This window comes from Apus apus, chromosome 13 (genome assembly GCF_020740795.1).
Source record: "Apus apus isolate bApuApu2 chromosome 13, bApuApu2.pri.cur, whole genome shotgun sequence".
NCBI lineage: Eukaryota > Metazoa > Chordata > Aves > Apodiformes > Apodidae > Apus > Apus apus.
The window spans coordinates 4,855,525-4,880,820 of NC_067294.1; the positions used below are offsets into that span (position 1 = coordinate 4,855,525).

The following is a 25,296-nucleotide window of genomic DNA, read 5'->3' on the forward strand; positions in this document are numbered from 1 at the left end:
CCGAGGGAGGCTGCATCCCACAGCTCGCCTGGAAGAACTATTTCAAGCACGTCAAATTTTAACCACACATGGCAGCATCTCTGCGCTCCAGGGAGAGGTCATCGCAGAGAATCACAAGCTCCCTCTCAAGTCGGCCCAAAATAAGAAACAATTTTTCAAAACATCCCAGCTCCCTGCAAGCTGAGAGTCTGGAACAGAGCTCTTCCTCTGCCTCAGGGCAAAAAAATACACAGCTCTCCTCATCACTGACCTTTAGTTTGTCAGGAAACTAATACAAGCAATCTTCCCTGAGAAGCCGTGGGGAAGGTGAAAGGACTACATGGTGTATGAATAAATGTAAATGCAGAGGGGACTGGGGGAAAAATCAACATTATATGGTGCTGTGCCTGATCAAGGCTGTAATTAGGCAAAGAAGCACAGAGTAGATGAGATATCAGCTGTCACACCCCAGAGATGTTACTCTGATGCACCCCATGTTCCTAACCTGGAGCTCGGCAGCCACCCTCTAAGAGAAGGGTTATGGGACTAAGAATCACAGGGATAGTTTCTGAGAGATCAGTTTTCACCAGTACTGGCACATGCCACAGAAGGATGAGCTGCACAAACTCTTCTGTACACTGAGTCTGTCACCCAGCTGCAGGATGCATAGCAGTCTCCTGCTTGAAGAGACATTTTCTGCGGCAGGACCCTCTGCATCTCTCCCTCATCTTCGTCCCACCCTGTGCAACAACCTTCAATGCAGATTTTTGTTCACTCATCTCCCTCTTTCCCCTCTGACACTGCCAGCTCAGCTCACGCATTAGAGACTGGTCACAGAGGAGCTGTTAGTGGTCCCTGCTACAAAGCCCCCCTGCCAGCACTGACCTCCAGGAACCTGCGGAGAAGCCACATCCTTCTCATCCCACTAGTTGCAGCACCAGCCCTGAGGCACTTCACGCTGCTCTGAAGCCAGAGCAGCACTAGAAGGGAGTGTGTGAGGGGAAGCTGGGGATTCCTTTCAGCTATCGTTGCCTTGTCCTTTTATCTGTCATCTTGTCTTTGCACATCAGCTCTGAGATAACAGCAAGGAGACTCATTTCCAAAATCCAAACAGAAGAGAGCTCTCCCAAAGGAGTAAGAGCTAGGGCATGTGGCCAGGGCAGTGCCAAGCTGGGAGAGGAAGGTGAAGCAGAAGCACTACACACATTCACATGACTTTCCTACAGTCACCTTATCACACAGTTGACTCTACAATGAAGTGGTGGTTTTACATTTTCTGTGAGTGGCCAAGTGTCAAGAGAAGGAACTGGTCCCTGTCTCAGTGCTCTGGTGCTTGAGGTGTGGGACTTTGGGCTGCTCCTTCCCTGGTCCCTGCCCCATGTGCTGAAAACCTGTGGCCTACAGAGGGTCTGCCACATGAGCCACTTGAACCACTTCAGCAAGATGCTGGCTTGATGCCCATGACCAGCAGTGACTTGCCTTAAGCACAGCTCTCCAAATTTCCTGTATCCTGTTGATGTCCTTAATTTCACCCACATCACATTGCTGCAATCCTGTAACCACAAAAGGGAGCAGGAAGGTAGGACTCCTCCCGGTCCACCCGCTCTCAAACAGGACCCCTGGGCTGTCCTGCTTCTCCATCCTACCTTAGCAAAGGTGACAGACCTGCCCCCTACCAGCCTCCTGACAGGCAGCAATGCTGGGATCACTTCCTCACCAGACGAGTGGAGGTGCCTGTAGGAATCAGGGCCAGAGACATTCCCGGTTGTGCAGCAGCAGCTGCTGGTCAGCACAGCTGCTTCTCTCTCCTTAGCAATGGGGAGAAAACAGATTAATAAATGAAACCAAATCCAGTTCATCAGAAACAACAACCATCTGTTAACAGGCACAGAACTTATGTAAAGCACTGGCACTAATACTCCAGGAATATAATTTTCTGGAGGAAAAGTTGAGGTGAGCAGCAACTGCAGTGATACAGCATATCATCCTCAGAAGGCAAAAGCTTTATTTTTTATTTCATATTATCCTATCTTCCTTTAGATTTCTAAAGCATTCACCTACCTGCCTGCTCATTCCTAAAGATTCTTCTGACTGGAGTGTAGGTCCATGCAGGGATCTGTCTCAATAACTTCCCAGCCCCAACTTCTGCAAGGAACACATCACAGCCCTGTCAGGTGTGCAGAGTGGAAGCCAAGAGTGGTTTGTATGTAGAAGACCAGTAAAACAATTTTGTTGCACCATGAGACTGAACTGGTGGAATCAGGGAGAAGAAACAACTTCTTTTTTATTTTAAACCATCTCTTATTTTTGAGATGCTCATTAGAACTGCAGCAGTTTGCTCTTCCTTCAGTTGTAATCAAGTTATTTCTGAACTGTGCTTGATTTTCTTGTGAGAACAGGCAGCTAAAATAAACACTCCACATTTTCTCACATCAAATAGTTTTTCCAAGAGGAACTGAAATATAGCTGACGAGTGGCCTATTTTTCCTTAACCTTCAGTTTCTTGTCCTTAAACCATGGTGATGGGAGGATCTGGCCTCCCTCTCTTGCAGCAGGGGGCTGGGCTCCCTCCGAAGCAGACCCAGCAGATGCACCAGGGATGAGGCAGCAACCCCAGCCAAGATGACATTCATGCCATTTGTCTCATGCCTGACTGGCCGGATACAGGGCAGCAGCAGAGATGGAACTTGTCTCTTGTCTGATGCGTGCAAAGGGGAACACAAGGAGCCCTGTTCTTGCAGCGAAGCAGGGACCCTGCCCCCCCCCCCAGCCCAGGCCTGGGCTAGTGCTGCAGCTCTCAACTCTTCAGCCCAGGGATGAAACTAGTTAAGGGTGGACAGGTATAAAACGGGCCACCCACAGGTGTCAGTCAAACTACACTGAACAGATCGAGGGTAGGAAATCAGGAGCAGTTCCTGGGATGAGGAGGAACCAGCCATGACAAGACAGGCAGCGGGCGGGCGCGGCGGCTCCGGAGCTCAACCCGCTGCCTCCAAAAAGCAAAGCTGAAACAAGATCCGGGCTGAAACAAGTCCAGCAAAATGGACTATTTCCAACTATTTCAAAAAGCTTCAAACAGCTGTGGGAAGAAAACTCTCACAGTCCCTGACAAGGCAGAGCCAGACAGACCCGAAAACAAGGTCTCCTCTAAAACAGAAAAGGCATTGAGTCTCTGACAGCAGCCAGAGGGCCCAGGGGTGCCGGCTGGGCATGCTCACCAGGATCCTACTGCTCAACCATGTTTGATGAAAATCCTCCTTCAAGACTTTTGACAAGACATGCCCACCCAGAAGACCCTCAAGAAACCAGCGCAGCTCTAAGTCCTGTTTTGGGGGATCAGGAAAACATGGGCCACATCCCAGTGGACAACAGCACCAGCTCCGCTCCCTCCAGTGCCTCGGCAGCAGAACCAACCTCCCCCCAGCACCACCTGGCCCAGCTGAGGGTGCTGATGTCCCGGCAGAAGGCAGAGTATGAATCCAAAATTGCAAGGTAAAGGATTTTTACAACTCTGAGGCTGCAGGGAAGGCATCTCTTCCTACTGTACACACCTCCTGCAGGGTCCTCACCTGCGACTAGGGTCTGTGGATGCTGCTGCCTGATACCACTGTGAATGTCACCCAGGATCCAGCATTACAGGACTGGCAATTAGCTAATTACTGAATAATCAGCTGTTATTCAGGTATTTTAAATAATTTTCATGTGAGATGCTTGAGAAACTCCAGAGCATCTCTAATTTTTTTTGCAGGGATGTGCACAGCTCTTGAAAAGCTCTGGTTTATTGTGTGTTTTTCTCCTTTGCCTTAATCCAGTATTAAACTTTTCTCTGTGGAAAAACATGCAGCCTTCTCAGCAAGTCATTATTCTTTACAAATTGCAAGTCATGAATTTTAACAACTTGGAGGGAAGTGTTCATAAGTATTCTCCCGATTTCTAAGATTAGAAATTCAATAGAGATTTAGCCACAGCTTGCCATCAAGGGAAAAAAGCAGATATATTTCCAGGCTCTACCTTTCAAATACTGCTGCTTTTCTCATGTCGTTGAAAGGAAAGAACATTTTAAATACAATATTGTTCATCAGTTACAAGTATGTTGTGCAAATTGACTATTTGACTAAATCATAAAATACCTCAACATGGATCAGGTGCAACAGATGGCAAGTGGGTAATGCTGAGTTACACTTTACCTTGAACACTATGTAAAGAAAAAGAATCATTTGATCTTTAATTTCTGGAAGTATTCACTAATTTCTTCTGTGTAAAAAAAGCTCTTCCTAGGTTTTGGGTCTTTTTTCTTTTTAATCTCTTTTCTGTATTCTGCTGATGTTTTTCCTTGCGGTTCAAGGGAACTGAAATATAAGCAGAATCTTCACTGTTTCCTAAAATATTTTGCATTGCCATTTGCTGTTGGACTGTAGTGTTCCACTACGAAAAAACCCAACCCCAAAACAGACTCCTTTGGCCATCTGGTTATTTATATTATTTCAAATTTGGGTAACTAAATATGGCAGCTTTTAATATGTAACATCATACATTGGAAAAATATTGGGGATGCCAATACTTGTATTGATGGGAACATATGTGAAGACCAGCTTTAAAAAAGCCTATAGCTTGATTAGGAAAGGGGCAGCGGGGGGGGGGGGGGGGGGGGGGGGGGGGGGGCGGAAATCCTGTAATTTACAGTGTGTGTCTTTCCAACAGCTTGGAGCAGAGGAACAGGGAACTGCAGCTGGAGATTAAGGACATGCATTCGAAACTGGGACAGCAGAGAAGGTGGCACAGGCTGGCAGAGATGAAAATGCAAAATGCAGAGAGAGCAAAGGAAGATGCAGAGAGGAGAAATGAAATGCTCCAAAAAGAAATGGAAGAGTTTTTTGAAACCTTTGGGGAAATTAACAGATGGAAATAAACAGGACGGTGTTCAGTTTGAAGTTGAGCTAAACTGTAGGAGGGAGAAAGGCCCCATCCCCATTTCAGCACAGACTCCCACTGCAGAGGTGAAATAAACCCAACAGTAAAAGCTAGGCTATTGTAAAGGGAGCACTTGATACAAACTTGTTGGAATCCCTGAACTCCAGGAGCTCTGCACCACCCTGCTAATGCCCACGATGCTTTCTCTTACCACTGGAAGTCTGACAATTTGCACCACCAACTCCCAGGCCAGCCTATGCAGTGTGCTGGGGGAGCACTCTGGTGTTTTCTGGCCAGCCTTGTGCTGAGGCACTAAGTGCCTAAGTGGTTTTAATTATGGGGTGTCATGCTTGCTGAAGTCTCTTTAACCAGTCACCCCAGACATTCCATAAGTATTACACGAGCTTCAGAGAATGCTGAGCTCACACCTGCATCCCAAAGTCAGCTGTTTCAGTTAGAGACAGAGAAACAGCAAAAAAACACATTTCCATCTCTCACATATGTCCCTGTGTCTGGGATCCAGAGCTGATGTGTAACTCCTGTCCTCTTACTGAAGGGATATTCATTCCCAGAGGAGGAGGAGGTCTCTTACAAGGCCATTTGCTTCTCCAGATTATAATTAGCTTCCCTACAGCACTCCCATAAAAACACATTAGTCTTAACCCCATCACTGGTAGACTCCCACCCTGCCATCTCTCAGAGCTACTGCTCTGCACATGAGAGATGTGTTATGGCACAGTCACCAGGGAAGAACTTTAACAACAGCATCTGTATTATTAAACCTGTACTGAATTAAAACTTAAACATTGTATGATAAAAGCATGTGGTTGATTATTTGCTCTTCAGCAAGATTAAATGTGACCATCTACTTGGTAACTTGTATCTCACTAAACCAGCTCCTAACAGGTAAGCAGAAACTGCACAGATGTTCTTCTTGTTCCCCAGAGAGGAGTGAGCAGCTTGCTTTAAGATCAAAGAAGTGAATCAAAATCCCAGAGTTTTATCCCACAGGGTCCATGGAGTGAGGCAGCCCTGCCCTACTATTCCATGCCCAGGGCAATGCCACAGGCCCTTCCTTCATGAGTGCCTGCTGGCCAACCCCTTCCATTTCAAGGTAGCTGTACCTCTGTCTTGCGCAGTGAGAACAAAATGAAACACACTGTGCACAAAGCGAAGAGAAAATTCTTCCAAAGGCCTTTTACACACATACATACACACCTGTGCCTACACCAGTATCTTACCTGAAACATGCAAGGAAGCCTGACAACCTGGTTGTGATACTGCTAAAGCACAAAGATGGGAATACACACCTGTCAGTATTACTAGGCAAGCTTCTCTAATTAAAAAAAACAAAACACCCACATTTCAAAATACACTTGGCAGTAAAACCAAGGGCTGTTGCTGTGTCGAAATGTTCCAGCTGATCAGGAGAAAGCAGCTCCAACCATCTCTTAGAGCTGCTCTTGAATAATTTTTCACACTAATACTTACATTTTGGTTACCTGGAAGCTAAAGTGGTAACTGAAACTTTAAGTTAATTAAGAGCATCTGTCATTTTGGTTACATGTCATTTCACTTCAACACATGAAGAATCAAGAAAAAGAAAACACAAGTAAATAAGACAGACTGCTCAAATCATTTAAGTATACATATTTATTTATAATTTTACAGTGGCTTTAGTGCTGTTTTACGATAAGGTTTTTAAAGAAAAAAACCCAAAAGCTTCAGAATGAGGCTTTACTGGCACTTCAGAACTAGTTATTGACAGTTTTCTTTATGAAATTCTAGTTTCCTTAAAGAAAATCAATTCAAAACAAGGAAGCATGACTGCTGTCCATAAAAAAAAACAAACCAACAAACAAACCAAAAAAACCCAATTTTCTAATCATCCTGAAAACAAAGTCCAGCATCAGACAAAATAGCCACTGCATTGAAAGGAACATGTTCCTATTGCACAAGCATCAAGAATGAGATATGACAATCAAAGCCTAATTTCATAGGCAGAAGAGGCCACATGTATCTATATAATTAGATTTCAAAGCACATCTTTCTTCTGAAATTATATACCATACTGTAATATTAAGGCCATAAAATCAGAACACTGTAACAAGTGGTAGGGCTTGATGCTACTTTTTGTGACATTTGGTAAACAGGCAGGAAAGAGGGCCAAAACAAGACATGGAAAGCATTCTGAAAGGAGTTAAAACTTGAAGGCATTTCAAAACAAACCTAATTTTTGGAGGGGGTTTATTTGGATTTCATAACAAATCACTCAAGGAGTCAATTATCCTCCTTCATGGCATATGTTCTGGAGTGCACTATAGACTATATCCTCTGGAATTAACATTTGAATTGGTATGAAAACAGTTCATTTATTTCTATTTGTAATTACTTCTTTAAAATAGATGAAAACTTTATAATCTTTATAAATTATCTAAATGATCAGGTAAGGCTTCACAGGTATCTGTGATTTGCTCTTACTTAGGTATCTTGACTACATTAAACTGCTAAAACCACCTAGGGAGCCCAACATGTCATGTCATTTAAATGAAGAGATAGTTACATCTTGTTATCTTTTCTAATTGTGTTCATTTGATTAGTGTATCACAGACCTGAAAGCAATAGCTCCTAAGAAGCTGTAACTATCATGGAAATTTAAATATTTTGCTTTAAGAAAATCTGGGAATCTGATGAAGCTGAAAATGCACATTAGTCATTTTATAAAGTTTGGCTTGCCACCATTTAAGAAAATATAGTTATCAAAAACAGACAAATACACTGCTAACCATCTGTTACATTTTCTTTTAAAAAAAATTAGCACCAATTTAAGTATCTGAATTCATAGAAAAGCTAGTGATATACTTGGTTTTGTTCAAAAAAGTTTTTCCCCATCAGAAGACAATACAATAACATGGTCACGGATATTAAATTAACTTTGATATCAGTAACAAATACAACTTATAGTTCAGGTAGTGAACAAAAAATGTTGTTCTTACTCGACTAGTTTCTCTTCTGCTTTTGTTTTCCTAAGAAACTATGGAGCACTGACCTGAGAAACAAATACACAGGTACTTGCTTATGTACACCCTGGGAGGCCTCAGGGGTTTGGACTAGGATTTTGGAGCAGGGACAGTGTCTTCCTGTGGTCTTTATTCACTAAGCATCTATTTCAGTGGAGTCAATGAGCAGATATTCCGGCCTTACCACAGCACACAGACACAGCCACCTTAGGATGCATAGTCAAAAATTAGTAAAATGATTTTTGTTTGAGAAAAAGAATCCTAGTGCTCACAGCTAGCTGATCTAGCTAGAGGAACAAACATTGCTGTATATATACTAGATGGCTAGGTAGGCACAATCTATTCAGTTCAGCCTACTGGCATTTGACTACAAGGTGTTCCTCAAATCATCCCTCACCATGTGTTAAACTTCAGCCCATAAAAAACAATTTCTCATTTCAAATCTCTGAAAACAGGTTGATATTTAAAGGGTAGCAGAATAGTAAAGGCTGCAACCAAAATTTAAACATTTTTCAAAGTCATTCCTTTTTACACCACATACTGATTCTATTTAGAAGAATCCTAAAGTGCTTCAAACCCAGCAATTGATAAAGTTGATTTCTTTTGTGCAAAACTGCAAGCACCTTTTCAAAAAACAAGCAGCAGCATCAGGATTAAAAACTTACATAGTCAGCTGTATTTTCTCTATTTTGTTTTGAATTCTTGGACCAAAATAATTTGCTGTATTTTCAAAACCAAATTGTAGAAGAGTGTATTTGAATAGTTCAATTTTATACTGGACTTGTTACACTGTTTGAAATAGTGGACCCAGGAAAAATTATACCCAACAAAGCAACACTGTGGGATTGAAATCCAACAACTAAAGTTTTAGCTACAAAAATAGTGATTTTTATAGAACACAAACAGAAATGATGGTTCTCTCTCCACTTTCCTCCACCACTAAGATGAGAAAAGATGGTTTACTTAAAACGTTAGTTTAGCTCCAGATATTTTTAGCATGCAGAGCGGGCAAGAAAGAAAACTGATTGGGTAAGTTGTGTAATAAGCTTTTAGAACATCATTATCACTCATGTAATAGACAGCTTGAGATATATGTAAAAATGAGCCAGAATACACCTTTTCCTGACATATTTCAACATGTTAAAAAAATAATCAAAGACACTCTGAAAAATCAAAGAATTCACTAGATTCATCTACAGGAACTCAAGTCCAAATTCTGCATCTGGGTGCAGGTGCCCCTGGATCAAAACCAGTTTTGAGCAGGAATTACACATCCCAGGAAAGAATTTAGCTCCCAGTATATGGTATCACGAAGTTTAGCATCAAGCCCTGATAGAATCCATGTGACATATGTAGAATATACAGACAAAGGCTGCTCAGCATTTACCCCCCACCACACTTAAAGTACTTCCATCTCCTGTGGGACCATCCCAACAGCACCCCCAAACTGGGGACTCCGACCAACACTGTGCTCAGTAAAGATTTGTCTGCACTTGGTCATCTGGGCTTCCAGCACACACCAAACTAGGACTGCACTTCTGTCAAAAGAAGGGTCATCCCCTTCCTCCTTGGGTGTCAGTTGTATTTTGAATGTCTAAGTCAGTAAAAGGAAAATTGCCTTCATCCTGGCTCAAACCAGGACAGTCCCACTTCATTCACAAGATGATAATTTTAAGCCAAATAATATCAGATCTAAAAAGGAAACTGATTTAGCATTTAAGGTCCTTCCTTTAGGAAAGAAAAATTACTTCTTTTTTAAACATTAATTCTGAATAAACACATCTGCTCTGTTAGGACTTGAAAAAGACAAAGAAAACCTCAAGAGCCCTCTGGTTCCTAACAGGTTTTGAAATTTACCAACCAATTAGTTAATTTCTAGCTAAGGTTGAGTTTATTTTTACTATTTTGACAAGGAAATGCAAACCGTTACTGGAAACATTACAAAACTTCAAAGGCTGTTTGCAAACACCAGTTTCCAGCCATTGGACTAGTTTATTTTGTATGATCCATGCAGACAAAGCCTTATTTTTGACATTCATTTCTCATCTTTTTCAATAGAAAACTAGACTGGTCATATCACCAGTATTTCCTCAGAGCTCACTTACAGGCTGCTTATCCAGATCTCAGAACACCAAGCTTCTAAGATTTCTTTTTGAGGAAAAATGGTGCAAGCACAGATGAAATGAGCTGTTTAAAACATACTCCATTTCTGCAATGCCATTCAGCTACTCAGTGTTCATATATTTAACATAATGTTTCTGGTAGATAGTCTGATTGATAGCCATAGATCCCTCTTGGTTTTTTTCAGGTGAGCAGTTAAGATGACAGATTGTATCTATGTTGACCACCCCTTATTTTTAGTTGTATTTCATAAATTGTCTATGTATACTGCAGTAGTGTTAACACTATACAAAGTCTCTCATCAAGAAAAAGTAACATTCATGTTTACAAAATTGAGTAGGTTTTTTAATATATGTGTAAACACACTCACAGATTCTTAATCTTTAAATACATATAAATATTTACAAATGCCAAAGTGCAAAAAAAAAAAAAAGGTCAATTGCTTCACTTGACATACATTATTTTAGTATTAGGAATAAAAGGGATTATATTGCACACCAAACTCTCTAATCATGTGCATTTTGTGTTCCATAACTGATGAGGTTTTCATGGCATTGGAACCATTTGACAAAGGTGGCACTGAACTTCACCTGCAGCCAGGAATGCAGCTGCAGGAACACAATCTGCATGCAGGGTGGTGACAGTGTGCACTGACACAGGGTGGGGACTCCAACAGGTACCTCTTCTGCAGGCATTTCACTGACTCCCACCTGCAGAAGGGCCTTCCTTCAGCCCCATGCTCATTTCAGGTTATTAACAAACTGGGTTTGAATTCTACCGGAATCAAAATCCACAATATTCACAGATATTTCATGTGTGCTTTGAAGCAGCAACATTTCTGTAAGGCTTTGAAGCTTCAATGTATGCCACAGCAAGACAACATGAAAAAAATTAAGATACCAGACAGCTTTTCCTACAAAGAGGTTTACAAATAAGCTCAGTTAATCTCAGGGGTTTTTTTTGTTGCAAGAGAACAGACTCAAGCTAACAGTTTGTACTGGGAGAAGGTCAGATACCAGTTCATACCCTGGAGACAGGGCAGTTGTGTTAAAAAATAACATTTAAAGACAATTTGAATCACAGAATAATTTAGAAGAGACCTGGAGGTCATCTGATCCAAGCCCCCCTTGTTCTGAGCAGCCCAAGTCCAACAGGAAAAACTCAACTCTGTGAATATCCAAAACACATGAGAAAAGTCATCTTTTTGCACTAAGTCTTCTAAAGCAGTAACTGTTAAAATGAAGACAGCACAGTGCAACTTCAGTTGAAGCAGATGAAAATCTTGAAAAACGAAACCCAGCAGACTCCTACCATAGTGAATCACTAATGTGCATTTTGAATAGGTGTCTTCAGTTATTTTAACATACACAAATCAGGATTTTAAAAATGCAAAAGAACAATAACCTGTCCTGTTATGCTACATGTATGGTAAACAGGTATTTTAAAATATTTCTTCCAGTGACAAAAATGCACTAAAAATATTTCACACAGGTCAGCATCCAAAGATAAACTAAGATATCTGTAGGTTTAAAACCAAACAGCAAGGAAAAACCCAAGCCCAAATATCCTGCAATTCAATTAAAGAGAATTTTTAAAATCCAAGATTCCAGATGACAATGATCAAGTTAATATGATGTTAAGTACTTTGTTAAATTTTTTTTAACCTTCTGGGACAGCAAAATCTTAATATACTTGCTACAGCAAATCAAGCTATTAAAAAGAACTACAATTTGAATATAAAAGTGTGCATGAAGAGAAATCACTGCTTTTCAAATCCTAAGGTTAGAAACAACAGATAATTTTCTTTTACAAGAGAAATATGCAGTGGCTGACTGAGCCAGTATGTTTTGAAAGTTCTATTTATATATTCAAGTCAAGAATATCTTGATCAACAGCTAAATATAGTGCCTTTAAGAAAGTGGTGTTTTACCTCATCTTGCAAATCTCCATTACTCTTGCAGTTACATAGTTTACTTTCACATACATGCACACACAGAAGATCCTTTAGCAAAATTTCACACCTGCACACTCCAGAGTGAGTGTGCACAAATTCACAAGGGAGTAGGATAAAGCACTTTAAGACCTACTCTGCTGCAAACACATTTTATAATTCATCCTATTGTGCAACATAACAGGCCACGTTTATATTAACTGATTCTGAAAACTGTATTGATAAGCCTGTATTGAAACAGCAAACAATCTCCTCCTCTTATCAGCCACTGTATTTAGAAAATACATATTGAGCATGTTTTCCTCCCCTAGTACAGAGGGGGAGGAATGTGGGAGTAGAGCTAAGTTCTATTATCTAAATACTTAATTTACAAGTGACTCAAAACTACAATATTTTTATTTCTTTATTACTCACTAGATAGAATGGACCCATTAAAATAATGGAAAACATTTATGCAGCTCTTTCTGAGGCTGCAACTCTCTCCAATTCATCTGTCCTTTTGCCAGATTTTGCAGTGAATGAAGAGCATCACAGATACAACTTCCTTTCCTGTTTGTTTTTGTTTAAGGATCAGTATCAGAAGCTAGAAAATACAGAACATTTTAGCACTCCCCTCTCTTCTATGTAGGCTTTGCTTCACAGGTAAGTCACTCATCCTTCCTTAAGATTTAATTAAGCCACTGTATCTTCCATCCATCCATGTGTAAAAAATTGAGACATACTCAAGTGAAATACCAAGTAAAGGCTATATTCTTTCAACTTCACTCTTCTCTCTTCTACAAGAAGATAGTCAGAATCGTTGGAAGTGACAACAGAATGGGCTCAATTAAAAAAGTGCTATGTGGAAGAATAACTGCCCTTTAAACATAGTCCTGTTCAGTGTGAGAGCTCACATGTACAACACTCCAATCATTAAATAAAGCAAACTGTCAGTCACACATTGAAACATACTTCATAGAGACTATACATTCAAAAAACCTACTAACGAGCAATACTGTACTGAAATGTAAACAACCATTGTGTCACAGAAGCCTGCCAGCTGGGACTGAAGATTCATGAACCCACTTAAGAGAAGTTGTTGGCTAAAAGTCTAATATAACTGCTCACCTGAAACAGGCTGAAAAAAAGAAAAGCCTATGATAGTGTCTAAATTTGAATTTTTTTGTTCTTTAGACATTGATTTGCTTTCATTCTACAACATTAAGCAGGCAATTCCATAACAACTGAGTAAAAAAACAGGCATTACTTTAGCAGAACATGCAGAATGGAGTTTTTCTACTTGGTTCCATTAACTTACAAGCAATTCAAGCCCGATGGAAGCAAGAGCTCTTTTCCAAAGTCAAGTCTGCAATCCTGGCTGATCATCGACATCCTTCAAGGGGTCCTGTCAAGGCATCGAGGCTGCTGTCTGTATCTGAGGCCAATGTTTGCTCTGTTGACATGGATGAAATGTCATTGATAGATGATGACTGGGAAGGACTGGTGTTGCTATTCACTGCTGCATCTGTGCTAAGTAAACCAAACATAATAAAATCTGAGGCATGACAATACTGCAGGTACAAATAACCCCACTTCTAGGCTCTGCACATCACCTTCCCCACAGAAATCCTTTGAAAGAAACTAATAAACAGTAGAAAAACAACCACCAAGTTCCTTAGCACTCAGAACCCAAGATGAGTATTAAGAGTTTGTCTCTGAGAAGAAAAAAAACCACAATATATAATGTTAATAGTGACCTGAGTATCAAGAAATCTAATAAATAATAAAAGTCATTAATAAAAGACAGCACAATATTCCAGTGACTGAACCAAAAGAACACCAAGGATTCAATATTCAATACTTTGCACTGTTAACTATTTTAAAAGAAGGAGAACTCACAATATTTAACCCTGGATGGAAAGGACTCATTCCTGCATAGCCACAGAATAAGCAAAGCTGCAACAGTTGATAAAACCTGGTGCAAATGATTTCATTTGATGACTGAGCCGGCTGGGGAGAAAGCAGCTCAGGGTGTTGCACACCTAAAACTTCTTAAGTTTTTCTCCAACTTACTTCCTAACAACGAAAAGCTGCACATGGACCTCCAGAGGCTGATCAGAACCAAGAGTCTTACACATCAAAACTTTTGCCTACCTGCATTATTGAGCAGGATTTCTTCACTCACTGGTGCAATAGACCAGCACTATGGGTCACACTTACAGGAGAACTACTGAAACAATGACTAACCTGAGGGCTGATCTTTTACCACACCATTCTTGCTCCTTTCTTCCCAATCCATTACTTCTTTGTATATTAATTCTTAAGAGAGAAGGGTGGGAGGAAGGAGAGAAGAGACAAAAAAAAACACTAAGATTTGCATACCATTTACATTTGTGTAAAGGTACAATGACATGGTTAAGGGTCAGTCTGGAATTACAACTCTATAGGTTTGGGGTTGGGTTTTTTGCTTTTCTTTTTGTGGTTTTTTTGTTGGGTTTTGGTTTTGTTTTTTTTAAGGCTTAAAGCAACAGAGAATTCTACATGTTTTCTTTATGCATAACAGAAAGACACTCAGCACGTACCAAAATCATTGTACTTTTAAATAAAATAGTCCCCACCCCAAAACTTTACATATACCTGCAATACTACAGTATTAACTGCAATTAAAAAAAGATCAGATTTGGATTTAAAACACACATGCATAACCCTTGTGGAAATTTCACTTTGCTAACAAAACCATACATAAACATCTTAATTGTTAAAGAAAAATCCCCACAGATACAGTGAGGAAAGCCTGAGCTTTCTGAAGTAGATTAAACAACCAAAATATTTCATGAAAACCACCATTTACTAATCGAGGATGACTTAGGATACAGGCATCTCAACAAGAACAAAAAATAAACAGAGCTGTGACTTTAAAGGAGCATCCATTACTGTTTCCTACTGGCCACTTCTAGGGCAAAAGGATTACTAATACTGCAGAGCATCAGGTACACTTCGAGTTATATATATTTACTCTAAGTAGAACATTTTTTCCATTATGAATTTATTTTCATATTGGCACAAGCAGTCCTGTGTAACTGGAATAGTGGATTCCAGTCAGCTCCACAATCCAGCACGTGTCCTGCCAGCCACACATTAATAATAAAAGTTAGTACAAGAAATGTCACCTGTCGTGCTCAATTTTTACCTTTCCATTCTTCAATTGCATGTTCTCTTTCTTCCAATTGTGCATCATAGATTTGGGGTGGGGGCTACAAAGAAAAAAAACTCCATAGAGTTTATCTACTACATTCGGTTAACAGAACCAATCACAACTAAAAAGACCTGAAAATGACTGATTTTTAGCATTTTGTTACCTTTACCTTTGACAATCTATTTCTTACACCTCAAAATAAAATCCATTTTACAACTCCAGAGTCTGCTTTTAAATCCTACCTCCCACTGCAAGGCTGGTTAAAAGCATCAACTAAAATTAAACTAATCATAAGGCTTTATGGGGCCTTAGATAAAGTCCCCTTTTCAAAAAGCCCTAGATTACCACCACAGAGGCAGCTCTTTCCATAAAATAAAGGGAACCATCACCAATAACTACATGCAAAACTATTAACAATTTCACTCCAGCAGCTTATCTTCAGGAAATTCTGTCCTTAAAGTTGACCTGAAGACTCAACCTGAGACTTTTGCTAGCTAAAGAATGAGTTCCAAGCATGCTCCTGACTAAAACTTAACGTACTCTTTAAAAAAGTTATTTAACTCATAACTTAAAATTTATTTAAAATGCAAACTTACAGCTTCTGCTTCAGCAGGATCATACCAGACAGTAATATAAGGATGACGTAAGGCTTCATCTACAGAAATTCTCTTGTCTGGATCTACTACAAGCATTTTTGATAATAAATCTCTAGCTTGACTGGCTATAAAGTAAAAATGAAAAGAACACAAGTGTGAGAGAGCTGTGGAGGTTAATGCCTGACACAGAAAACAAATACTGGGAACAGATAACACACTGCAGCAGATTTTTTAAGCCTTTCAACAAGTTCCACTGGTTGGCGTGACATGAGAATACTTCACTTTTAAACCCACAGGGTTAGAGAAGTCTCACTGCACCCCCATTTTAAACTAGCTGTGAAGTACCAAAGCCCCACAATCCTATACTCTAAAAGTTATTTTGCTATTATTCAAAGCATAAACCCTGCAGCTGCCACCAAGCAACCTCAATTTTGAACATTTCTGTTGTCACATGGAACACAGCTGATTTGGCACTAATTACTGAACATAGGACACACTAAACATTATTAATAAACTTTAAAAAATACACCTAGGTAGAGTAACAACCCGAATTCTCCAATCTCAAGGCAACAGACATTATTCAATGCAAGTGAATTAAGAGAATGAAACAGAATTCTAGGAACAGGAAAATAGTTCTGCATTTAATGACTACTACTAAGACTCCAGGACATGTCATAAATTAAAAAAAAAAAACAAAACAGACATGCAACTTCTAACATGGACATGCACAGCATTAAACATTTTATATTTTTTGTTAATCAAGTGTATTGCAGACATTTTAAATTAACTTTTTTGAAAAAATAAAATTTTAAAAACCTCGCCTTACTTTTTAACTTGTCACGATCTGATTCTGATGGGAATATCCAGTCTGGGAAGAGCTCTTCAAATTTAATACCTGGATATTTTGGCCTGTTTTCTACATAATTCCTTACTGTAGGCTGGAGTTTCTTCATGAAGTCTGCAGATGGTGTTCCTAGTTGTTCAATAACTTTATTCCATTGATCAATATCTGCACCATATCTTTAGGAAAATCAGCTGGAGAGTTTGAAGTCTGCACTACACAAAAATATCACTTACAGAAAAGTTAATGAAAACTTGGACAAAGGACACAAATACAAACTTCATTCTAGTATCAACAGTATCCTGAGCTGCCATGCAAAAAGCTAGGCTGACATAAAAATAAGGCTCAGATTTTGTAACTTTAAGGACAGGCTAGAAGTGCTGCACAGCACATGATGCTTAAATATCTCCTGCCAGTTATTATTTCTTGGCCAGTATTGAAAACAAGACTTGATGCCAACTCCAAAAGAAGCTTTATTTAGCAACTGTAAAATAACAGAAAAGAAAGGCTGCCCTTGAATCTTCAGAATTGCAACCTTAGACCCACCATCTACACTGAAGATTCTTGAAGGTAAGGCAAAAAATACATGGAAAAACCTAAAGAACAAATACATCCCATTCAAAGTAAGGAATTCTGTGCCTGTCTCCTAAGGAAACTATGCCTTGGGTTGCAGGGGTTTTTAGGGGAATTGGTTGGACAGCTGAGGTTTTTTGTTATTGTTTTTTTTTGTTTGTTTGTTTGGTGTTTTTTTTTTGGTGTGGTGGGGTTTTTTTCCAACTTTAGGGAAGGTTCAAAGGCTTTCTCAACAATGTGTCCAGATTCCTGTAGGTTTTTAACAGTTTTGTGTTTTGTTTTTTTTTTTTTAAGTGCATCAACTGTGGTAACAATCCAAGACTACTCTGTTCTTAAAATCTGAATTGAAGTATTTTATGGGAATTGCATTTACAAGCAACAAGTTGAAATTGTGCCTGTTTCTTCTGGATTGTCCCTTCTCCCTCTTTCAAGTGAAGGCATCTCCCCTAGACACGGTGACACCCATTGGAGATACCAGAGGCTGCTCTCAACCAGCCTAGGTGGGACAACAAAGCTCATACACCCTGAGAAGACACTGCATTAGTATGACTGATATAAAATTTACTCAGATCTGCACTTCACAGTCTTTCTGATAAAAATAAGGTGCAATTGCAGCAGAGCCAAACCATCAACCTTGCAAACATTCATAGCTAAATCCGTAACATAGCAATTCCACTTACCCATTCTCATAGACAGATTTTGTAATAGAACAAATTTGCTGCACTTTGAATTAAGATGCATTTTAAAAACACTGAGGTGTTTTTATTTCAGTTAGTGGGCCAAGAATACAACTAGGAATATATGCACAGTCATTGCTTCATGCTAAGATTTCAGGCTTCTGATACAAAGATTGAAAATTATATTTGTTTACTGAATATATTCCAATGGAAAAACTACACAAAAATCAAAATTAAGAAGTCAACATTGTTAACTCTCATGCTGAAACAAAGCACATACAAATAAATTTTGAACATACATCAGGAAATTTTGTTCCAAGTTGGAGAACTGATTTCTGTGAGATCTCCACCAATCTAGATTCAAGAAGATGCTTTTTCTTTGAGTAACAGCAGTCTGGTTAGTCAGCTAATCAAAACAGAGTCCAGTTTGCTGTGACCTCAGAGCACTGGGGGGAGGGCAGAAAAAAGCTTAATGACTTAGCCCACATGAGTAATAAGAACTGGAAAAAAAAATATTAAAAAAATATCCCTGCTATAGTGCTGGGCTTGAAACAAGCTAAACCTGTTATCAGGAACCAAACAGGGAGAAAATCTCAATTTCAACGTAAAGCATGCAGAGTGTGCAACACGAACAAATCTGCAGGCAAAACTATCCTTCCTGTTCTGGTCACCTCAAGGTCAAAAGTAACCAGAACAGTTTAGTCCATGCCCAGTATGCTGGCCTATTTTTTGGGACTCTGGAAAAAGTGAAGTTGAAAACAGTTCTTATTATAATCACAATAAAGCATGAATTTTTCCAAGAAAAGATGAACACGCCCTCAGGCTTTTTGCATCAGTTGGGCAGTTTGTTTCCTTCACCACCTAGGCAGAAAGAGCAGTAAAAACACCCTGGTCCTGCTAGGCTTTCCCTTATTTTATTCTCAGCTATCTACAGTGCCTGGTTTTTCTACATTTCCCATTTCCAGTGCAACAGCAACTGCCAGTAACTCTGGCCAGTAACTGCAGGACCTTGTTCATTTCCCACAGCACCCATCAGGAGCAGGGCCAGGGCATCCAGCACCTGGCAAGGCAGAGCATCTCAGTCCAGCCAGACTGCTCCAAGGATCCCAACAATCCCTGCTGACCATACAAGGAAATAAACTATGGAGTCTAGGAGTTGGCTTTCTGGAAGATAGTCTAGGGCACACACTAGGCAACATATTGAACTTGGTTCCCTGCTTTAAATCCCCAAATACTAAGACATTTTAATATCAAAGTTAAAAAAACAAACAAACAAACAAACAAACAACTCAAGAAACCCTCAAAATAAACCTACAAAAAGATGGGAAGCTTCATGGCCCAGCACACCAGCAGCCCCCTCAAACCACACTCTCAAATCAATCTTGCAGCTGCAGGTAAAGGAAAGCAACAATCTCACTGAAGGAGTTACGCAGCCAGGAAAACTTTCAACCCCACAAGCAGTTATCAGGATTTCACATTAAAGAGAAGTGCAGCTCTTGCAAGAGGAAAAAACCCTGTAAAGTTGTGCACTTTGGTAAAATACCAGGGGAGGAGACTCCTTGAAACATAGACTGGTGGAGCTTCAGTTACCTCCAGAAAGCCACAAGTGATAACTTGCATCATCAACAAGTATTGACAAAATTTCCTTCATTAAATCATGATTAACTCAAAACAGCCCATGCTAACATGCAGGTGAAAGACACGTAACATCCATGAAGAATTGTGTTAGGTTGGTCTGAAGGCTTCAAAAGGTCAATCAATAAGTATAGAAAGGAAGAAAGGTGGAAAACAAAAAGACTAATTAAACAATTAATCATCTGTAGTACTAAATAATACATGATCAACTGCTGAAGATTAGTGTCATGAAATTTAGCATTAAAATTGAAAGTCCTCCTCTATAAGATACCCAGGAATCTGTGAACATGCACTTGATGCTTCTAGTGGTGGACTCAACTTTCCCTTGGTGACAAGCAAAAATATTACACTTTCTTCATGTGTATTTTCTTCTTGGATCACAAGTAGCTGTAGCTTCTTATGACCTACAGCCACAAAAGGCAATTGTGGTTTAATTACATTGCCTGGTTTCTCTCTACTTACTGATCAGTTTTGAATGTCTAGTCCTACAACACTACTACTTGGTACGGTTTTATTTATAAAGGATTAAATTGGGTTTGCTCCAATTTTTATAATTGGAACTTGATAATGAGTCAAATGTTTTAAATTTTATTTCTACAGAAATATTTTGAAATACATCAAAATCTTCCAAGAACATTTACTTTATTAAATGATCATTGATGTTCACTTATGTAAAGACTTGTTAGTGATCCAGTGATGTATTATTGAGATTTCCAATGGCTAAGCCATGCAAATATATGTACAAGGGGTTTGTTTTTAGTACAGAAAAAATTCCTACAATTTTTACTGCACAAGAAAGCAGAATTTTATCAAGACAAACCTGGGTCAAAAATATTGGAGAGAGGAATGGAGGAATAACACTCTTACAGAAAAAGTAAGCCCAAAACAAAATTTCCATAGAACAACAACAAAAAAAAACCTCCCAAAAGAAAAATTTTTAATAATAAATAATAGCAATAAAAAATACTTCTCATGCAGTGTGCTTGCAATTAGGACACTGCTATCCAGCAAATGTTAATAAGCAAGGAAAAAAAATCTGACTGAAATGCAAAAAACTGTACAATAGTAAAATGAGTCTATTGTTCAAAACGAATAGTAAGCAAAATCCATGCATAGTAAAAAGTAACTTTGTAGGCTTCTGCTTGTACCACTTATCTACAAAGAACAAGAGCAAGAAAATACACTTACTGCTTTTTATTTTTTAAACCTAGCAGTATCCTTTTTTAAGGTATACAAGCTAAAGCTCTTAATATAAATTCTATGGATTCAATCAGTACAAATTACATTAGATATGGTCTACTATGAAAATAAAAGGAAAAGGTCAACAATTTGGTTAATGACACTAATTTCAAATAGTACAGTAGATCTATTCAATCGTATTATTGAAAATATTGTTTATGCTTTTATACAGATCAAAATAATTGTGTTTCTGTTGGAAGTGGGATGGGATTCAAGGATGACTAGGGAAGGATACGATCAGTGCCTTGGAATATCACACAACCTTTCACCAATTCTCCCATGATGCACCCAACTGACCAGATATCAACTGAAAGTAAAAATGAAATGATCAAATTATGAAGTATCATGAACAAAAGTGAGGAAAAACAAACAAAAACATCTATCACCTACAATAAAACACAACAAGGTGGAAAACCAAACTGCTGGCATGGATTTTCAATCATATCAACACCAACTGACTGTTGCTAAATTCTGTTATTAGCATTTTCTGAAATAGAGTCAGTGTTTAAATTTCTGAAACAACCATGAAGGATACAATCTCTTCCTGGGAACAGGACTTTATGGAGGACCATTTCTGCCATAATGCACCCAACAGACCAGATATCCACTATCATATGTTAGGTGCAACAAGGACAAAAGATTAAAGAGGTTTTTTTAAATACCACCATGATGCATTTGTTCACTCACACTGTATTCCTACACTCCTGCGGATTATTTGTATTTTTTTCCCATCCAAAACAGCCTCTAAAGCTCTGATCCACATCAGCACTTGCTGTACTTGCACAATAATGAAGGATTATTTTTTTTTTCATTATCAGTGGCTCTGCAGAGTCCTGTGAGTCCCTTGTTTCACACAGCTGAAGTTACATGGCTACAAAAAGCATGGTAGCCCCAAGCCCCCTGTGATAAAGCAAAAGTATGCACTGGCATACAAGTGTGGAGGAGGCAGGGTAAAAATCAGCAGGTAAAACCCCCAGTAAGGCAAGTCAAGGACAATTTCCTTGCCAGCATTCAGTATCTTGTAGCTGTGGTGCTTTTAATAATACACCCAGCCTCTCTGAGTGCTATGCAGATTTAAGGGAACATAAAACATTGTTTACGACAGGGATCTGAAAGAGATTTCAATAATCTGAGCTGCAAAAGTGGACAGGCTGTTTAAAGAAGGTGCTTCAGAATAAAAGCACACTGATAACATTTTATTGTTTATATATTGACAGTTGTAAGGTTGTTTTTTTTTTTATATCATCCAATGTGTCTCAACTTTTTTTTGTAAGATGAAAAAAATGGCAACAAGGCAACACATGAAAGGATATAACAATTGCCAGGGGTAAGAGCAGTGTGTGTTAATTAGAGATAAGCACACAGAGCAGAAAACTATTCTATTCTTCACAATTATTCCACTTTAATGTTTTATTATTTCCAATCCTGTCATTAACACACTTCAACAACAGACACGGCAGGGGGAAAAATCTCTCCATCCCCCTTTTGAAGCTGTTATTTTGAGACAGTTACACTTTAGGCAAAAGATTTAAATCATTCCTCCAGCAACTTACCATTCTCTTTATATCCCATTCCAAGGATAACTTCTGGTGCTCTGTAATACCGTGTTACTACATATGGAGTCATCATAAAGTTAGTACAGGCTGTTCTTGCCAGTCCAAAATCAAGGATTTTGAGGGTACAATCTGATTTTACTACTATGTTGCTGGGTTTCAAATCCTAACAAGAAATTACTTCAGTTAAGGAAGGATCAGTGTACAGAGTAACAACACCCCCTCCCTCTCCACAGTCAACATATGCCACCAATTAACTTCATTAACAACTGCATATTCCTTTTTTGATTTATTTGCTTATTTATAAAGAAAAGGTAAATGCTGCACAGCAAAGTACTAAAAAAAATAAGCCACCTGCATTACAGTGATTCACAAATTTTAGCAGAATTATGATGTGAAAACACAAAGTTACCCAGTGATTGAGGAGAAAAATGAAATACTTTGGAAGATTCGCCTCACGGGAACAGTCATTAGTGGACCCAAAGAAATACAGAGTTAGGGAAAACTAGAATAATGGGGATTTATTCACAAAGTATCACAAGTAAACAAACTGCACATGTACTAGTACATTTAATTCTGCTTGTGTATGACTTAGTTTCAACCACACAAACAAAGTTTTCAGGTAGAAAACCTTTTCTTAGAGGAGATGGGGACATACAAATAGTCCACATGGGTTTACATGTTTTAGGAAGGAAATAAGTCTCCTGCTAAATACTACTTTGGTCACAGACTTGAGTATTTTCTAGATGTAATTCCTACTATTCCATTCCTTCTGGACTATCGCAGCTCTGCTCCCTTCCTAGCCTGGTTTCTTTTCAAAACCAAATCTCTCCATTTAATCAAGTTTCCATTCCAGAAAGATCGTTTTGTTTTGGTCCCAAACTAACCCAACCTAATGCTCACCACTTCAGCTTCTCCATTCAAATAAACTTCCTGCCTCTAGTTGGAGCAGCAGCAGTTCTGATTGCCTTGCTTGCTCCTGTGAGCCCAAATTTCTCAGCCAATACTGTGTTTCCCCTTGAGCTCCAAATCCCAGCCATATCAGGTGCAGTTCAGCTGGAGGTCCAGCCTTCCTCACTTCAGTCTCTCACACATCTCACTCCATAATTTTAGCAAAGCCCAGCACCATGACTGTCTGGATACAGACTTCAGTTATCTATATATAGAACTTCCTTGCTAATACCACAGGATTTTCAAGTTAGACTTTTTCACCAAAATAAGGAAGTAGATCTGTTGTAGTTTATACAGCTTCTCAATTAGATTTATGGATTGAACCTGAAGAAAAAAAAAAAAGCACACTAAACTAGAACTGGAGAGAGTTTTCAGGCACCAGGCAAAAAAAGAAAGAAATTTAATTTTAAGAAATTTAATTAAGAAATTAAAGGCAAGTGTGTCCAGGAAATAGGGAAAGGAAAGGAACAGAAAACAAAAGGAACTGTCAAACAGACCATGAAATAACAAAATAAACCAATAAAAAGACCAGCAGAGAGATATATTAGGTCTGCACAGGACTTTGAAATTCTGGTAATTCAAAAACTGTTATCTTTCGATAAGTTCAGCACTAATTAAATCCACAGAGCTAGCCTGATTTAAGATCTATTTACAATGTAGTCTTTATCTTTGAACTAGAAACAATCTTCAGGTTTAATAATATTCTTATGAAATGAAAATCCCCCTGCATTCCCCCCTGTTTCATCAGAACATCTGTGTTCATAAAGAGTATTGTTCATTATCTAATACTACCTACTCTGTGGATGATACCAGCTGAGTGGAGATGTTTGATACCACATAGCATTTGGTAAAGAAGATAAGACATTCTTTCATGATCCAATTCCATATGAATAACCTGGCACAAATTTGCATCCATCAGCTCCATAACCAAGTATCTAAAGCACAAGAAAGAAAGCATTAAGAAAACTTGAGTCTTACTTTTCATATCAGGTTTAAGCTTAACATGAGATGCTTAATAAAGGTCAACTACTTTGCTAACAGAAGTGTCAAAGAGCTTCTGATTTAAAAAACAAACAAAACAAAACATGAATGACCACAGTTCCAAGATGAAATTACCATCTATTCAGACAGTCTTACTATTAAAAATTAAGCGTTCAGCAGTCCATCCCAAGATTAGAATTCCACTAGTTAGTCCAACAGTAATAATATAAACAGAACAAATCTGAGTTTGTGCAGCATGAAAAACTAAGACTGAAGTTGATGCAGGAATTTCAGATGTATCAAAAAAATTATGCTTCCTTTCATTGTATTTTAGTAAAAAGAAAAAAGCAAATTAAAAAAGCACAATAAGAACAAAGGAATTTCCAAGTTAAAATATTATCTACTTACCCACCTCAGACACACACTTCCCCATTTACCCAAGAATTTATCCATTCACACACCACAACAGAATATTCACTTGAATCTATAAATACCCCATGAATTAAATCACCATGAATCCTTTCTAGACTGGCATAGCTTGCATAAAAAATAAATATATTTCATTTTTAATTGAGGCCAAAAATACTGTTGTGCTGATGTAACTGATATGGCAAAAAAATGATATCAGGTTATCCAGACCAAGTTATTATCCCAAGGTGACCCATTTAGCTAAAGGACAAAGCACACAAACCAGATGCAAACACCATCAGCAAAGTGTAACAAATGAATGACAGCTAAGCAACCTCTTTTTGATTATTTCCCATTTCCATCTTATGCATGCAGTGAAACAACTTTCTTGGTATTTCTTCAAGAACTCCTGAAATAGAGACTAATTATGGGCTAAATTCAGCTTTTAGCCACCCTCTGTTTTCAAAGTGTGAAGTCAGTAAGGTAGTGGAAATAGAGCTACAGAGCTTAGGGCAGTATTTGTAAGGAAAATGAAAGCAAAAATCTAGTACTTACACATCTTGAAATTCTTCTAGTGACTTCTGTGGTGTAAATACATTTAATAAACTAATTATCTATAAAATAAAAATAAACATTAGAAGGAACTGCCACTTTAATTCACATGAAAATCCACTACTGCAGAAGC

General features: G+C 38.7%; 2 protein-coding genes across 5 annotated transcripts in view; one reads left to right on the top strand and one right to left on the bottom strand.

Annotated features, from left to right (window-relative positions):
* The first annotated feature begins 3,315 nt into the window (after window positions 1-3,315).
* LOC127390143 (rho GTPase-activating protein 24-like) lies at window positions 3,316-4,975 on the top strand. Its single transcript, XM_051631374.1, has 2 exons — window positions 3,316-3,471; window positions 4,681-4,975. The coding sequence occupies exons 1-2, from the start codon at window positions 3,326-3,328 to the stop codon at window positions 4,886-4,888; spliced, it is 354 nt and encodes a 117-aa protein (XP_051487334.1). The 5' UTR covers window positions 3,316-3,325; the 3' UTR covers window positions 4,889-4,975.
* A 1,550-nt stretch (window positions 4,976-6,525) lies between these two features.
* MAPK9 (mitogen-activated protein kinase 9) overlaps window positions 6,526-25,296 on the bottom strand; it is a 28,882-nt gene continuing 10,111 nt past the window's right edge. The window contains exons 4-12 of one of the 4 annotated variants that reach the window (XM_051631367.1): window positions 25,167-25,225; window positions 24,019-24,157; window positions 22,272-22,437; window positions 20,954-21,025; window positions 16,580-16,762; window positions 15,754-15,878; window positions 15,152-15,215; window positions 14,209-14,280; window positions 6,526-13,486 (exon numbers count right to left, since the gene is read on the bottom strand). In XM_051631367.1, the coding sequence (XP_051487327.1) occupies window positions 13,344-13,486; window positions 14,209-14,280; window positions 15,152-15,215; window positions 15,754-15,878; window positions 16,580-16,762; window positions 20,954-21,025; window positions 22,272-22,437; window positions 24,019-24,157; window positions 25,167-25,225 (1,023 nt within the window). In that variant the 3' untranslated portion in view covers window positions 6,526-13,343. Of the gene's footprint in view, window positions 13,492-14,203; window positions 14,281-15,151; window positions 15,216-15,753; window positions 15,879-16,579; window positions 16,763-20,953; window positions 21,026-21,253; window positions 21,326-22,271; window positions 22,438-24,018; window positions 24,158-25,166; window positions 25,226-25,296 lie in introns of those variants that run through there. The other 3 variants (XM_051631371.1, XM_051631368.1, XM_051631372.1) reach the window with 3 other exon arrangements.